Source organism: Semicossyphus pulcher, unplaced genomic scaffold (genome assembly GCF_022749685.1).
Source record: "Semicossyphus pulcher isolate SPU_LCO1_2020_fin unplaced genomic scaffold, fSemPul1.0.p SCAF_6, whole genome shotgun sequence".
Classification (NCBI taxonomy): domain Eukaryota; kingdom Metazoa; phylum Chordata; class Actinopteri; order Labriformes; family Labridae; genus Semicossyphus; species Semicossyphus pulcher.
In genome coordinates this window covers 26,492,390-26,507,592 of record NW_027211737.1, presented here as the reverse complement: position 1 = coordinate 26,507,592, position 15,203 = coordinate 26,492,390, and the positions used below count along the sequence as shown (strand labels likewise).

Genomic DNA, 15,203 nt, shown 5'->3' with positions numbered 1-15,203 from the left:
GGTTGATATATGTTGAACTATTACTCTCTGGTTAATAGTAGTAGTAGTAGTAGTAGTAGTAAGTAGTAAGTAGTCGACACAAACTGAACAAAGTCTTGATTTAATCAAGGCTTTACTGAGTTTCTCGATTGACTACAAACAGATTATGATGTCTGGATGTTGCTGGCAAGTCAGCAACTCAATATTTTATATTTTATGATGTTTTATAAAAAAAAAAAAAGAATAACTAGTTTTTAAATGTGTTAGTCATCATCAAAACAATTAAAAGTACACATAAGAAAATAATACTGTGGCCCGGACAGTTATGTCGGTCTTATCTCTGTTAAGTTGGCGAGAATAAATCCACATTTACTCAACAACTTTGGTGATAGGTTACATTCAGATAAAAATCAACCCAGTGTGCTAACACAAGCTTGTTTTATATTCTATATATCTGTGATGTTGTAAATGTGTGTAATTATAACTGACCAAAACAATCAATCTATAATCTACATTTAAAGTGATTTACTTATATCAGGATATTTGTAAAGGAGTCGATATTTCATTTCCACCTGCAAACATGCTGTAAGCTACAAAAAGCAAATTTAATTTCACATGCTCTCGCTCCCTGACATTAAAAAAGAAAAAACATTTCACAAAACAAAAAAACATTTCACTCGCTGCGAACATAGACTGTAGAAGTAATGGACGTAGCCGAAATATGGCTGCTGCCATGCTGGTTTACTGGAGCCTGAAGAGACCAAATTTGGTTGAGAGGGTGGAGCTGCGGAAAAACAAGTGGTTGAAAAATGCCATGTTAGCAGAGCTGTCTGTACCTGTGGCTGACCAATTGGCTTGTGAATGAGCTAGTTTAACTTTGTGTTTCCCACAGAGGAGATTTTATTAGTTGTGGTGACTGACTGTAGTTGTTTAGTGCTAGACAGGACAGGTAAAATTAAATGCAATTGTTGTTCATATTTGACTACTATAATTAAATATTTTTTAAATGAGCGTTTATGTAGGATGTACTGGGTTACATGTCTTTGGACTCCTGCATTTCGCCCATGTCCCTTATGGGACTATATAAATAACAAGTTAAAATAATAAAAACAAATGATAAGGAGGAAATCTCCATAAGCTTACACTGGCATGAAAGAGTAGCCAGAAAACTTGTTCTGAATAACTTGTGCATGTTTGAGTCTTGAGAATATATCACTTTTATGTTCTCTATATTATCTTAAATCTACTCCTCTTGTACTCCTCTTGAGGTGTCAGTGTCTAACATGTATGCTTTAAGTTTTACTGACATCATGTTGGCCTCTGATGCTCTTAGTTGAGTGTCTTGAGAATTACTGCAGTTGAGTCTTTAAAGATCCTATTCTTGATTTATAACCTGTTTTCCCTCAGTTACACTGACTTTATGTCAGCCTTTAATATTATAGCCAGCAAGCTTTATGTACTTTAGCCTTTGCTCTCTTGGTCTTTTTCTTTTGATTTATTATATGTGTGCGTATAAGTTTGAACATTGTAAACTCACTGTGTAGCTTATAGCTCACAACTTATAATATGAGTTTATTAATTAATGGATTATTATCTGATTTCTTAACTAGAGAAAATAGAATGATGTTTGATTACATATTATCTTGGAGTATTACTCAATTATGTTGACTTTTTATTAACTCAAATTATTGGTGAATTGTAAATTGCAAGGAATTATTTTAACCTTAACTTTTAATCAATGATTTGTGCTACTATTCTCCTTCTAGTAGTTACTTTAGTCTTTTCATCAATCTGCATGGTTGATTTTTCTGTCAATGTACTTTTACGTACTCATGTAACCATGTCATATATCCATTTATTGGACTTTGGACTATGTATTGTTAAACATTTATCATTATGCTTACATTTATTAAGTTGTTAGAGAACTTCTCTTTGAGTACTTATTTGTGGGTCGGAGAGTTGTTGAAACTGGTCTTGTCTGTGTAAAGATTTATGATTGGCTCCCCGGCCGCAGCTGGCCCACGTGGGGTAGGGCTCTGGTTGGCCAATAGTCATGGGTCGGCTGGACATGGGTCCCTCACCTCACATGGACGGGCCACCTGCACCCCACCTCACGTGGACGGGCCTTGTGAACTTGCAGGTGCAGGAGCTGGGAAATTCCAGCTTTTGCGCAGAGGCCTATATAAAGGCAAATGTCCGGAGATCGGGGCTCACTCTCCGCTCCACTCTCCTCAGGACATGCCTTCCCGTTTCTCAGAGATTCTCCATTCGCAGGAAGAGGTAAAGCAAATAGCCTGAAAAACTTTAAATCTGAATCTTGTCCGTTTGTGACTTGAACTTCTGGCGTAATTTAGATTTGAAGCAAGACTTTGACAACTGTTGGGCCATAATGGGGATGCTCGTAAGCTCCTGGCGACAATACGCCTTTCGAGGGTTTGCATGGTATCTCTTGGTAGACAAACCTAAACAGGGCTCGAGGTTTTGTGAATAATCAATGCCCGCCAGAGACTCCCAAATTTAGCTGATAGAGAGAATGTAATTTAATGATTCTTAAATTGCATCCAAATTTTCCAACTTCTACATTTTCAGCCTTATTTAAAGGCATCTGAAAACAGAACCAGACCAGTTCTGACAAATTTGAGTTTTTAACTTTTTTCTTTTCTTTTTGTTTTTTTATATTTTGTGTCATTTATAACTGAGTGAACAAATAAAGGCATGTAAAACTTTAAGAATCCTTTGGAGGGAGTTTTGGTTTCGGAGTGAGTGGTATTAAATAAAAAGTGAGAAAGGTTTTCTTCAAAGGACTCCGTTACGCCCCCGAGGTAAGCTCATGAGATTCACACTACGGCGACATTACTGATTTATAGACACACACACACACACAGGGCAGAGAGCACCTTTAGAAGGCCCCTTCTTGAGCTATGTTAGGCATCTATGTTTATTGAGGCCTTCATAGCTGTTAGGATTTAAATCATACAGGGGTCCCACTAACAGGGCTCTTATACGGAGGAAGATAAAATCTTACGGGTGTTTAGGCCAGTGAATAAAGTCAGATAAGGGGGCTTTTTTCCTTCAGCCCCCTCCCCTTCCCGCGTCTCTCCCTTTTGTATTTTGGCCTTAAGTCAGGGACGAGGCCTTAGGGTGGGAGAAGGACGTGTAGGGGTTTCATGGTAGGGACCGGACCAAGGGACAGAGAAACTAGCCGTATTTTTCCCTGAGGGCTGAGGGCCCGCTAGCATAGTCCCAGTAGTGATCCGTGAGCACTACGGCAACAGATTAAGTTTTTGTGACGCTTCTGAGGGCGTCTCGTTTTTAGAAGGAGAAGAAAAAATAGGAAAAAAATTTTCTTAAAACCCCCCTTCCCCTTCCCTATTTAGATAGTAGAACATGGTTCACATTAAAAAAGAAAAAACATTTCACAAAACGAAAAAACATTTCACTCGCTGCGAACATAGACTGTAGAAGTAATGGACGAAGCCGAAATATGGCTGCTGCCATGCTGGTTTACTGGAGCCTGAAGAGACCAAATTTGGATGAGAGGGTGGAGCTGCAGAAAAGCAAGTGGTTGAAAAATGCCATATTAGCAGAGCTGTCTGTACCTGTGGCTGACCAATTGGCTTGTGAATGAGCTAGTTTAACTTAGTGTTTCCCACAGAGGATGTTTTATTAGTTGTGGTGACTGACTGTAGTTGTTTAGTTATCAGACTAAAGAAGGAGCGGACTCGCCGCTAGCTTGCCCGGTGGGACAGCGGGAGGTAAACGACACATAATGGGAAACTCTAAACAGGTCTTATCATCACTACTAACAAACCAGGTATGGCAAGCACAGTATACCTGCTACTTAGTGCTAAAAATATATCAATACAATATAGAATTTAAGTCACTGAAAAGCTGGAGCTCAGACTTCTTGCATGGCCAGAAAGTTCCATAAATCCCACAGAGAGAGACAGATTATTTGTCCAAACTTTGAATGAAAAAACCCCAAAAGGCTCCAACAACACAAACAAGCTAAGCTAAGTTCAGTGACTGTGTGTCTGCGTTGATGTCTAGCAGCTCCCACCTGTCACTCAAGTGACTCAGTCCCTATGATTTAAGGCTTAATATAATTAAAACAGGTGTGTTACAAAACAAATTCACCCCCTTGTACAGTCTTCAACTGTAAAATAAGCTATTTATAACAAAACCGTTTTTTGGACCAGGCTGTAAACATGTAAACATTTTCCCATCTGCTGTAATGTTATCTCTTGGTTTCTGGAGCCAGCCTCAAGTGGCCACAAGACAAACTGCAGTTTTTTTGCATTTCCGCACTGACTTCATTTCTCAATCGGTGGTTGCCGCTTGGCTGCAAAAACGTTTCAGAATACGGAAAGGTTAGGACTATACTACGTGTTCGTGATTGGACGGAACTTGTGTCAAGGCAAACGACGCAAAAGTGACATACTGTTTCTGGGGTCCGTTTCACAAAGCAGGTTCAACAAACTCTGAGTCTAACCCTGAACTCTGAGTTGATCTACTCTGAGATAGGAAACTCTGAGTCTTCGGTTCCAGAACAGCTGATCAGAGTTAGTTCAATCAACTCTGAATAGGATTAGCGGGAGTTAAGTGCGTGCACGCTGACTATAAAAAGTCAGCATTAATGGAGCCCCGATACCACGATCCACCATGGCAACGGTACACAACAAGAGGTCCTCCTACTTCACACCAAAGGAGCTCGAAATACTCATGCGGACGTATGGCGAACACGAACATGTATTTCGCAAGAGAAGTAACACGACTGCAGCTGCAAGAGAGAGAGAAGCGGCGTGGGAAGAAATCGCTGCTTGAGTGAACGCGTAAGTTTGTATTGGTGTATTCATTAAATATTTAATCACGGAATAGAAGCTAAAATTTATATTCATTTAGGTGCAATCCAGTGGGACCAAAACGCACATGGAAGCAGCTAAAAATGAAGTATAAGAACATCATTCAATCAGGTAAGCCTAAGGAAAAATGGGCTCATGTCTGAACCTCACTTCAATCATATTTAAAATATTAAAGTAAATATCATTCAGTGGCAGTTTTTGTGCCGCTTTATCCCTAACATGATGCTGATTTCACATACATTTCATTGATTAGGCCTCAATACATTTAAATTCTGCTCAGCCAACAGAAAGAAGGCAGAGGCCCGCAAAACGGGTGGAGGACCAGCACCACCACCTCTGACTGAGGCAGAGGAGCTGGCCCTGAGCCAGAACACGGGGAGGCCAGTGGCAGAGGGAATCCCTGGGGGGAGCTCATCTGAGCCTGTCACCCCCCAGGACACAAGTGCCTTCATAAGATGTAAGAAATAAAGAGTACGGTCTAAACCTGCAGTGTATGTAAAGTGTTATGACATTATTTTTGTTGTGATTTGTCACTATAGGAATAAAAATTAATTGATTGATGTAATAGCCATGGCCATTTGTCCTAACAGATTCTGATGGGGTTCTCTGCCTTGTCGAGCCCCATCCAACGACAGAACACCTTGCAGCTGTAAGTAGGCTACTCAATACTCCAGAGATGACCAAATAGTGTAAAGTGTTCTACAACCTAATGCTCATCTAAACAGGAAGAACCTCAGGAAGATGATGAAGAGACCCTCTCTGCTGACACAGAGAGGCCTACAGAGGTAACATGTTAAAATGATATGTCACTGATATCTGGCGTTACCTTCCCATTCACTGCTCTTTAAGTTATTGTGTGGAATATTGTGGCATGTAACCTACATTAAAGTATGAACAGACATTCTTATCCTTTTTAACAGAGCATGGCTGGGCAGCAGGAGGAGGGTCCATCAACAGCACAGTTTAACACAGTGAGTCACCAAATGCCAGAGGTGAATTCTGCATGAACTGCAGGATTTAATGTCATCCTTATGTATTCCCAGTAACCTGTAAAGGAACTGTACAGGAGACGTCTTTAAAAAAAATAATAGAAAAAACCAACAAAGAAATGGTGTTCCTGGACCTCCAGATTAAAAAGTCAGCGCTGGAGATCAAATATTGCAACACAAGTTAGAGGTGGGTGCATAGTCACAGGTGAATTGTGTTATGTTATTTTTTAAATATTGTTCCAGTAATTAACGTCTGCTTTTGTATTTTTAGGAAATAAAGAGGACCAAATAAAATGTGACTCATTTGTCTTATTTGAGTGCTCTCGGCAGTGGTGGTGGAAAATCTACAAAACATGACTTTGACAGAGATTTATCTTTTGATTATTTTATTATAACTATAAAAGACTTTTGCAAAGGGTCAGAGCAGAACAGAGAGGCAACCAAAGAGAGCCCAATGATAAAGAAATGAGTGAATACACAGGCATTTTATAGAGATAGGAGTACTCCTTGTCCTCGGGCTTCAGAAAGTAGAAAACTACCCAGGCCTCATCTGAGAAGCACTGTGTAAATGGGTCAAAGGTCAAACATATGAACAATGGCTAAGCCGTTGGAAGTTAAGAAGTATAAGAAAGACTTTAAAGTATGTATGATCTAAATAAGGTAAGACATGTTAAAGAACTAAAAGAAAAAAATAAATAAACGTGTCTTAGACAGCGAAATGATTGTGGCAGAGGACATCTCTGACCGCCCTTCCATCCTGCATGTCAGCTGCAGGGATGGGGTCTTCATCAGCCTCTATTTGTAGGGCAGGGTGTTGCTCTTCTCTAATTGTGGCAATATTATGGAGAACAACACATGCCACAATAATGTCGCAGGCCCTCTCAGGGGTTACCCTGAGGTGACGTAGGCACTGGAAACGGGCTTTCAACAGGCCTATGGTCATCTCCACCCGAGCTCTCATCCTGCAGTGGGCCACATTGAAGCGCTGCTGGGGGCCTGGCTCAGGGTCAGGGTAAGGGGTCAACAATGTTGGCCGGCATGGGTACCCCCTGTCACCCAGCAGATAGCCGTCAAAGTGTCCTGTAATGTATAGTGGATACTTTGAATGTGTCAAAGGAGGGAGACAAGTGAATTATATTGAACAAAGCTCTAGGCTACTTACCACGTTCCATTCTGTGGCTTACAGTAGACTCACGGTATACCCGTGAGTCATGCACAAACCCGGGCCACTTGGCCTCCACATTTGTTATGAGGTGTGAAGCATCACATATGATCTTGACAGTGCAGAGAATGACAGATGTTAGTTGCAGGATTGTGATGCAGTCTTTCACATTTTGACACAGTGGTCATATCTACCTGCACATTAATGCTGTGGATGGACTTTCTATTTACATATACCTCATTTTCAGAGGGAGCCCTGATGGGAATATGGGTTCCATCAACACACCCAATCACATTGGGAAATCCTGGAATAAACTGAAATTAGCAATCCTAGTCTGAGGTCACAGCAACATGTCATTAACAGTACACTATACATTATCATTCTTTAAAACAGATTTCTACATCGTTTACCTGCAATCCTGTGGAATTCCTCCTTCATAGCTCTCAGAGGTTTGTGGCCAGGGAGTTTAACAAAAGAGCCAGACACACTTTCCTCACTGCCCTGCAGACAGTGGCTTTGCTGAGGTGCTCTGCATCCCCAATATTATAAAGAAAACTTCCATTCGCAAAAAAACGTAAGGCAACACAAAGAATTGATCAGATGTGAGTGCTTGTCCACGGTGGGTGATTTTTGTGATGTGCGGCTGCAGAAGAGTGTGCATATAACGCAGTGACTGTAAAGAAAAACGGTAACGCTCAAATAAAAAGTGGTTCGGAAATGAAAAGACATCTAATCGGGGTCTTATCATCCTGTCCCGACGAGGGTTGAACTCCCTGCGGAGAAGTGCAGCCCCCTCGTCAACTATGTTGTCGACAAATGGACATGCCATGGTGGCAAATAATTATCTTCTTTGTCACACAGACAAATGTTTATTTTTAATTTTTCGGTAATCACTCTAAGACGCACGTGATACGGGCTGAATGAATGAGGAAGTCGAATGAGAGTTTTACAGCCTAGAGGGAGGAGACAGAGTGAAACTCTGAGTTTCCGGAAGAAAACCTGCTCGCGACCAGGTTAGGTTCACAGACTCAGTTACCATAGTAACCAACTCAGAGTTAAAGTTACCTCTCTTTCTGAATCGGCAAACCCGAGGTTTCCCTCATTTCAGGGTTAACAAACTCTGGGGGTTTTCACTAAACCCGCTTTCTGAAACGGACCCCTGTTGTGTTTATGTTTGTTTATACCGTTTTTTGTTTGCAGATACTCGTCTTGTTTTCTGCTCCGTCTATTCAAATTTCCCAACAAACACCTTGCTTAGTGGAGTAGATGATGGTCATGGGCAAACATTAGCCTGGTCGACTTGCTTTGGTTTAAATGAAGCCGTTATTGACTGAAAAAAGCTTTGACAACCCCCCACAAGGAAGTGATGAGACTTCTGTCTTATTCATCATTATTCACTAAACTTCATGAAGTGCCAGACAGACACCAAACAATTTTATCGAAGTACTGCCATTCACAATTGAATGCTTTACACATTCCTCATGAATGCTGTCTTAATGAACATATCTGCAATGGCGTTTATATCGAAATAACTATCAAACCCCCTGAATAAAATATAATGAGAACTTCATTTTAAATCCAACAATTATAATAATAATAATAACAAATTAAGACTTTATTCACATCAATTTACAGTTAGGCGTTAGTATGATAGATACTTGACTAGGCGAGTAGCAAACTTGTCAACAAAGTGTCCGACTTTGTGACTCCTCCCCCGACTGCAATCGGCTACTCTCGCCTGTTGTCGAGGCGAGCCGGTGTTCCAGATTAACTGGTGCTTGAATTAACTGGTGGCGGTCAACAATGTGACAGTTTATTGTAGCACTGAACAGGTATCGACACAGTCCTTTACATTAGACATCGTTTCAAACTGATTTACAGGTTGAAGTTCCCTGGGACTGTGCAGCAAGATACGCAAGCAACGTAGAAACTAAATTCAAGAGTTATTGAAAGTTACTTGTGGATAACTTTTTGTCATCTGTGCACGTCAGTGCTCTGGCATCATAAAAACGAGCTCTGAGATCAACGGACTCATAAGCCACGCCCACACACATCTTGTGACCGCCACCAGTTAATTCAACACCAGTTAAACTGTGACCTGTCACAACTGGTTAACTGATTGAATAAACATCGAGTAACTAGAGAGGATAGTCAAATCGGTGAGCGGGTCACAATAACTCAAACTCCATACATCTAAAGCATGAGTCATCTGTGGTGTAAAAGAACACATTAACTGGTCAGCTGAAGTTTGAATTAACTTGTGATGTTCCGCTGTGCGCGGCTGTGGTTGCAAAGCGATCTCAGATGACAAAAATGTATCCACAAGTAACTGTCAATAACTCTTGAATTTAGTTTCTACGTTGCTTGCGTATCTTGCTGCACAGTCTCAGGGAACTTCAAGCTATACATCAGTTTGAAACGATGTCTAGTGTAAATGACTGTGTCGATACCTGTTCAGTGCTACAATTAACTGTCACAAAGTTGACCGACACCAGTTAATTCAAGCACCAGTTAATCTGGTACACCGGCAGTCATCTCAAACGCACCTACAAAAACAGAAAGTGAAACAGAAGGGCCGGTCAGCAATCGGACACCATTCTGAGTCGACAGAGCAGAAGGAGAAGAAGATAAGTCTGAGGCAGGGTGAGAATAAATTCAATGTTATTATTGTTAAACTGTCAAAGTCTCCGATTAATATGGGAAGGAATATTGAAAGAACAATACACATTATTAATTTGATTATTTTAGAGACATACAGGTCAGACAAATTTCATTTCAGTCTCAGAAACGGGCAATGGTCAAATACAACGCAGATAGTGAGATTATATCGACAGATCAGACTAGGGGGAAAACCACAGTAAATTAGCGGATAAACAGGCAGAACCAGGCAGATATTAAGGTTAGTAAAATACACTAGACAATCTGGCAAAAACAGAGTGAAAATGGTTTTGACATACTTTAATAGGGACTCGACAACAGCGGGACCAGTTCACTCCTCACACAGTGTTTTTAACTGCGACAGAGGGCCCGACATCGGACGCTCTCTGTCAACACCCAATCAGTTCTGTTACGTAATGTAAACAATCCTATTGTATATCTCCGTATGTCCCTACTGTAAATGCATTGATTGTCGCTGTTTATAAAGCTTTTTGTTTTGATCGCTACGTCATTAATAACGTCCCTCGTGAACACGTGGCTCACGTGCTTAATTAAACAGACTGCTGATGCAGACAGTCAACAAAGCAGACAGAGACACAGACACAACAAGGGCGGCGGGGCAAGCAGCTGTGCAGAGAGCAGAGGTGAAGATGTGTTGGGAGGACTGAAGCAAAGCAAAGTGATCAGATTAAAGTAGATTGTGAATTAAAACTTACTAAGGTGAAGACGAGAGTGCAAATAAAGTGTGAAAGTAAGAAATAACCCTCTAGAAACAGGGTAACCCAGACTGAGTAAGTCTACATGTGATGTGCTTCTCACAGAAATCATTGATATATGTGATTAATTAATGACAAAGCCTGTAATTAATGAGATGATTTTTTTAAACCCCCCCCCAGAAGATGAGTGATTGTGTGGAGAAAGAGGAGGACAGAGGAAAGTCTCCTACGCCCAGCTGTCTGTCTATGAAGAGTGAGTGGTCTAAATCTATTGGTGTGAACTTCAGTAAGGAACCAGGACCCTCAGAAACACGGTAAGGGAACTTTTTAACCACGAAACTCTCAAGCAACAGCATTTTGAGTACAGAAAACCAGGGTTGTCTTGTTACCTGAATTGCAATCTCAGATCCCATCGGCTATAGTCTGAGATGCTGAACGGCTTTCATAACACCACGTCAAGGGAATTCATCTCAAGTTAAATTTTAGATCTAGAACAGATTGTTAGCTGAACTTGTTGCAGATGTCTGTTTATAGAGATTAACAAGAAGCTAAATCATCGTCAGATCACGCTGATGGGAGCAGGGATGGCATCACAGCGCATTACGGTCCTCCTGTTTTTGCTCTCCTCACGGACTGTTTTTTCGTGCATACGCCGCAGCCTGCTGATACGTGATTGGTCAATATTACTCACGCTACAAGCGTAGTACACTTGCCTTCCTGGAAATCCAGGTCCCTATCTATAGAGTCTTCTGTGTAAAATATTCTACTAAGTAGAATCTGTAAGGCTGACGCTTCAAAAGTCTGCACCTTCATGCAGGATTGTGTGTAGTTGTGTGCATCAGGGTTTCTGTTTAAGAAAATCTGTGGCGGTCCACGTGTCCTGGAAGCTTAAATGTTACGGACAAATGGGTAAAATTACAGCCAAATATTATCTGCATTTATTGAGATGAAAAACAATTGATAGGCTATATCAAGGGCGTAGAAGAGTGTATGGAAATTACTGAATTGTCCCTACTAATAATTTTGTCCAAAAATAAACATATGATACGTGTAAGTGTTGCACTTCGTGTGGTGTATGTGAGACAGCGATCACTTTGTCAACAAAGAAGGACTCCCGTCTACAGTTCAGTTCATACACTTCAATAAACTGAAATGTGTGCAGCGGAACAACGTGTCTCATGCTCAAATGACCACCTTTTTGCGCCGCGTCTGCGCTGTCCATATGCATGCGCACTCTCTCTCTCCCTCTCCTTACACGAGTGCATTATACATGGTAATATTAATTAATGTCACTGCCCGAATGTCTTTGGTTACAGTGGGACATTTGAAATGAAAACACCTCATCAAAAAGATGTGCGGTATCAAAAGTTACGTTTATCTATTATAATTAATGGATAAAATGCTGCTGGCACACTGGAGACGGGGATCAAGCAGGTTACCTTGCCCTTCTTGGCCCCCTCGGGATACATTTCACTGAAATCTCTGAGGAGGACTTTGCAGGCTGTGGAGAAATTAACGGCTCCATAGCCACGGAGCGCTGTCATCACAGCGCTGGCATCTCTTGCACTTGTGGCATCGATAGAGGGGCTGTGGCTTGTGCTGCTGACGCGTCCTCTCCGGTAATTCCTTTGCCGAAATGACCAATAATGGTTCGGAACCAAGAATAACCTTAAATATGGATAACCTGGGAAAATGGTGAAAATCTGCCAGAAAAAAAAATCATTGTGCCCTCTGCCAAAACCCAGCTAGCAGGGAACGTTCCCATAACATTGTAACATGACCTACAAGTTCTAATTACATTTGAAAAAAAACAACGTTTCTAAACGTTTATATTTTCAGGATGTTATTGAGGCCTGGGATGTCAGAACGCCTTTTAGAAAACATTTGCTCAATGTTACATAAAAACAAGGTAGAACATGCTCACTGCAACATTCTGAGGATCTTTTCAGGATGTAAGTATGACTTGAACTGTCAGAACGTGATTTATAAAACGTTCCTGAAATGTGATTTGAACATTCTCACTGCAACTTTCTGAAAATGTTTTCAGAGAACGTTCTCCTGCTATTAAAAGCAACATTCTGGGAACCAAATAAAAACTTCCCGCTCAAAACATTACCAGGACATCGCACATAACATTCTCAGAACAAAAGCTGGGTAGCCTCAATAAAGCATCATGAGAATAACAGTTTGATTTCTTCGGTAACTGCATTTTCAGGCTGCAGATATTTATGATTTTGTAAAAGCCCCACACAGTTTTTTGCATTTAATTTAAGAATGATTCATAATTTAAGGGATTTTCCTTGTTTCCCCAGAAAGCACAAGAGGAGTGTTTGTGAGGAGGGGCTGCTGTCCAGCTGTGTTTTATGTCAGAACGTCCTGAGAGATCCAGTTTCTACCAGCTGTGGACACTGGTTCTGCAGACAGTGCATCACCTCATACGAGGACCAGTCTGGTTCGTCTGGAGATTCCTCCTGTCCCCAGTGTGGAGAAAGATCTATAACAAGACCAGGACTGCAGATAGCCGGACAGACCAGCACTGTACAAAGTAAGATTTTCCATCTGCTGATGTCATTGTGTCTGAAAACAGGACTTTCTAATGTATTACAGGGAAATATGTTAGTATGCAGTGCCTTTAATATATATTAAACACATATTTTTCTTCTCTCTCAGCAGATAGTGGTCTTCAGGAGGTTTTAGATGAGCATAAGATCAGTCTGAGGGCGAGATGTGAACATGTGACTGAAGGAACTGATGAAGCAGGAAGTGGAACCCTCCTCAACAGGATCTACACTGAGCTCTACATCACAGAGGGACAAAGTGAAGAGGTAAATACCCAACATGAGGTGAGGCAGCTCGAGAGAGCTTCCAAGATGGAGACCCTCCATGAGACTTCAATCAAGTGCCATGACATCTTTAAAGCCTTACCTGATGAACAGAGGCACATCAGAGTCGTGCTGACCAACGGTGTTGCTGGTGTTGGAAAAACCTTCTCAGTGCAGAAGTTCACTCTGGACTGGGCAGAGGGCTCGGAAAACCAAGACATCAGTCTGGTTTTTCTGCTTTCATTCAGGGAGCTGAACTTGATCAGAGACGAGCAGTACAGTCTTCTCAAGCTGCTCCATGCTTTCCATCCAACATTACAGAAGCTCACAGCAGAGACGCTCGCTGTCTGTAAACTTTTGTTCATCTTTGACGGCCTGGATGAAAGCAGAGTTTTATTAGATTTCCACAACAATCAGGTTGTGTCTGACGTCTCACAGAAGTCATCAGTCCATGTGCTGTTGACAAACCTCATCAAGGGGAATCTGCTTTCCTCAGCTCTCATCTGGATAACTTCGCGGCCTGCAGCAGCCAATCAGATCCCTGGAACATGTGTGGACAGGGTGACAGAAGTACGAGGCTTCACTGAGGCCCAGAAGGAGGAGTACTTCAGGAGGAGGTTCAGTGATGAAGAGCTGTCCAACAGAATCATCTCACACATCAAGACATCCAGGAGCCTCCACATCATGTGTCAAATCCCAGTCTTCTGCTGGATCACTGCTACAGTTCTGGAGCACATGTTGACCAGAGACCAGAGAGGAGAGCTGCCCAGGACCCTGACTGACATGTTCTCACACTTCCTGCTGGTTCAGACAAAGGGGAAGAAGCAGAAGTATGATGAGGGACAAGAGACGAGTCCACAGGAGCTGTCAGAGGCTGACAGGGAAGTCCTTCTGAAGCTGGGGAGGCTGGCGTGCGAACATCTGGAGAAAGGAAACATCATATTCTACCAAGAAGACCTGGAGCAGTGTGGTCTGGATGTCACAGAGGCCTCGGTGTACTCAGGACTTTGTACAGAGATCTTCAAAAGAGAGTGTGTGATCTTCCAGAAAACAGTCTACTGCTTTGTTCATCTGAGTGTTCAGGAGTTTCTGGCTGCAGTCTTCGTTTTCCACTGTTACACAGACAGGAACAGAGATGTAGTGGCGGCTCTCATCGGAAAGACATCCCTGGATGCCTTTCTGAAGAGTGCCATGGAGAAATCCCTTCAGAGTAAGAATGGCCACCTGGACCTGTTTATTCGCTTCCTTCATGGCCTCTCCCTGAAGTCCAACCAAAGACTCTTAGGAGGCCTGCTGGGTCAGACAGACGAAAGCCCAGAAAGGATCCGGAGAGTCATCAATAACCTGAAAGAGATGAACAGTGATAAGATCTCTCCTGACAGAAGCATCAACATCTTCCACTGTCTGACGGAGATGAAGGACCACTCGGTACATCAGGAGATCCAAGAGTTCCTGAAATCAGAGAACAGATCAGGAAAGAGAGTCTCTGAGATCCACTGCTCTGCTCTGGCCTACATGCTGCAGATGTCAGAGGAGGTTCTGGATGAGTTGGACCTGAAAAAGTACAACACAACTGATCAGGGACGACTGAGACTGATTCCAGCTGTCAGGAACTGCAGAAAGGCTCTGTAAGTCATGATTTAAATAATAATACAGACACGTGTAGATACGTGTTGTAGGTCTTTGGTCTTTTTCTGAATTTCCCCCCGAGGATAAATAAAGTATTCCTGAATCTGATTAAAATCTACACATTATAACATAAAATTCAAAAAATTGTGATTTATTGGGGGAAAAAAGGTATAATGTTACAGATCCTCTTAAGCCAATTTAAATTCTGAGAACAAAATGTTGATTTTTAGTAGATCTATAGTTGTGTTTATGGCTGTCAATTTAATAAACACAGATATTATGTTTATTTCCAAAAATCATTACATCTAGTCTTCTATGAACCTTCCCTTGAGTGACAGGGGCGTCATGTTGACCTGGTAATAGAAGATAACAACTCTAGAGGTTGT

General features: G+C 41.7%; 1 protein-coding gene across 1 annotated transcript; it reads left to right on the top strand.

Annotated features, from left to right (window-relative positions):
* Nucleotides 1-9,569: 9,569 nt before the first annotated feature.
* Nucleotides 9,570-14,820, top strand: LOC138609956 (protein NLRC3-like). Its single transcript, XM_069682641.1, has 4 exons — nucleotides 9,570-9,635; nucleotides 10,550-10,680; nucleotides 12,679-12,911; nucleotides 13,037-14,820. Exons 2-4 carry the CDS (start codon nucleotides 10,550-10,552, stop codon nucleotides 14,818-14,820), a joined length of 2,148 nt encoding a protein of 715 aa, XP_069538742.1. The 5' UTR covers nucleotides 9,570-9,635.
* The last annotated feature ends 383 nt before the right edge of the window (nucleotides 14,821-15,203 follow it).

Coding starts and splice junctions, on each gene's coding strand:
- LOC138609956 (XM_069682641.1), top strand. CDS start 10,550: ATGAGTGATTGTGTGGAGAAAGAGGAGGACAGAGGAAAGTCTCCTACG. Junction 10,681..12,678: donor CCAGGACCCTCAGAAACACG/GTAAGGGAACTT, acceptor TTGTTTCCCCAG/AAAGCACAAGAGGAGTGTTT. Junction 12,912..13,036: donor ACAGACCAGCACTGTACAAA/GTAAGATTTTCC, acceptor CTTCTCTCTCAG/CAGATAGTGGTCTTCAGGAG.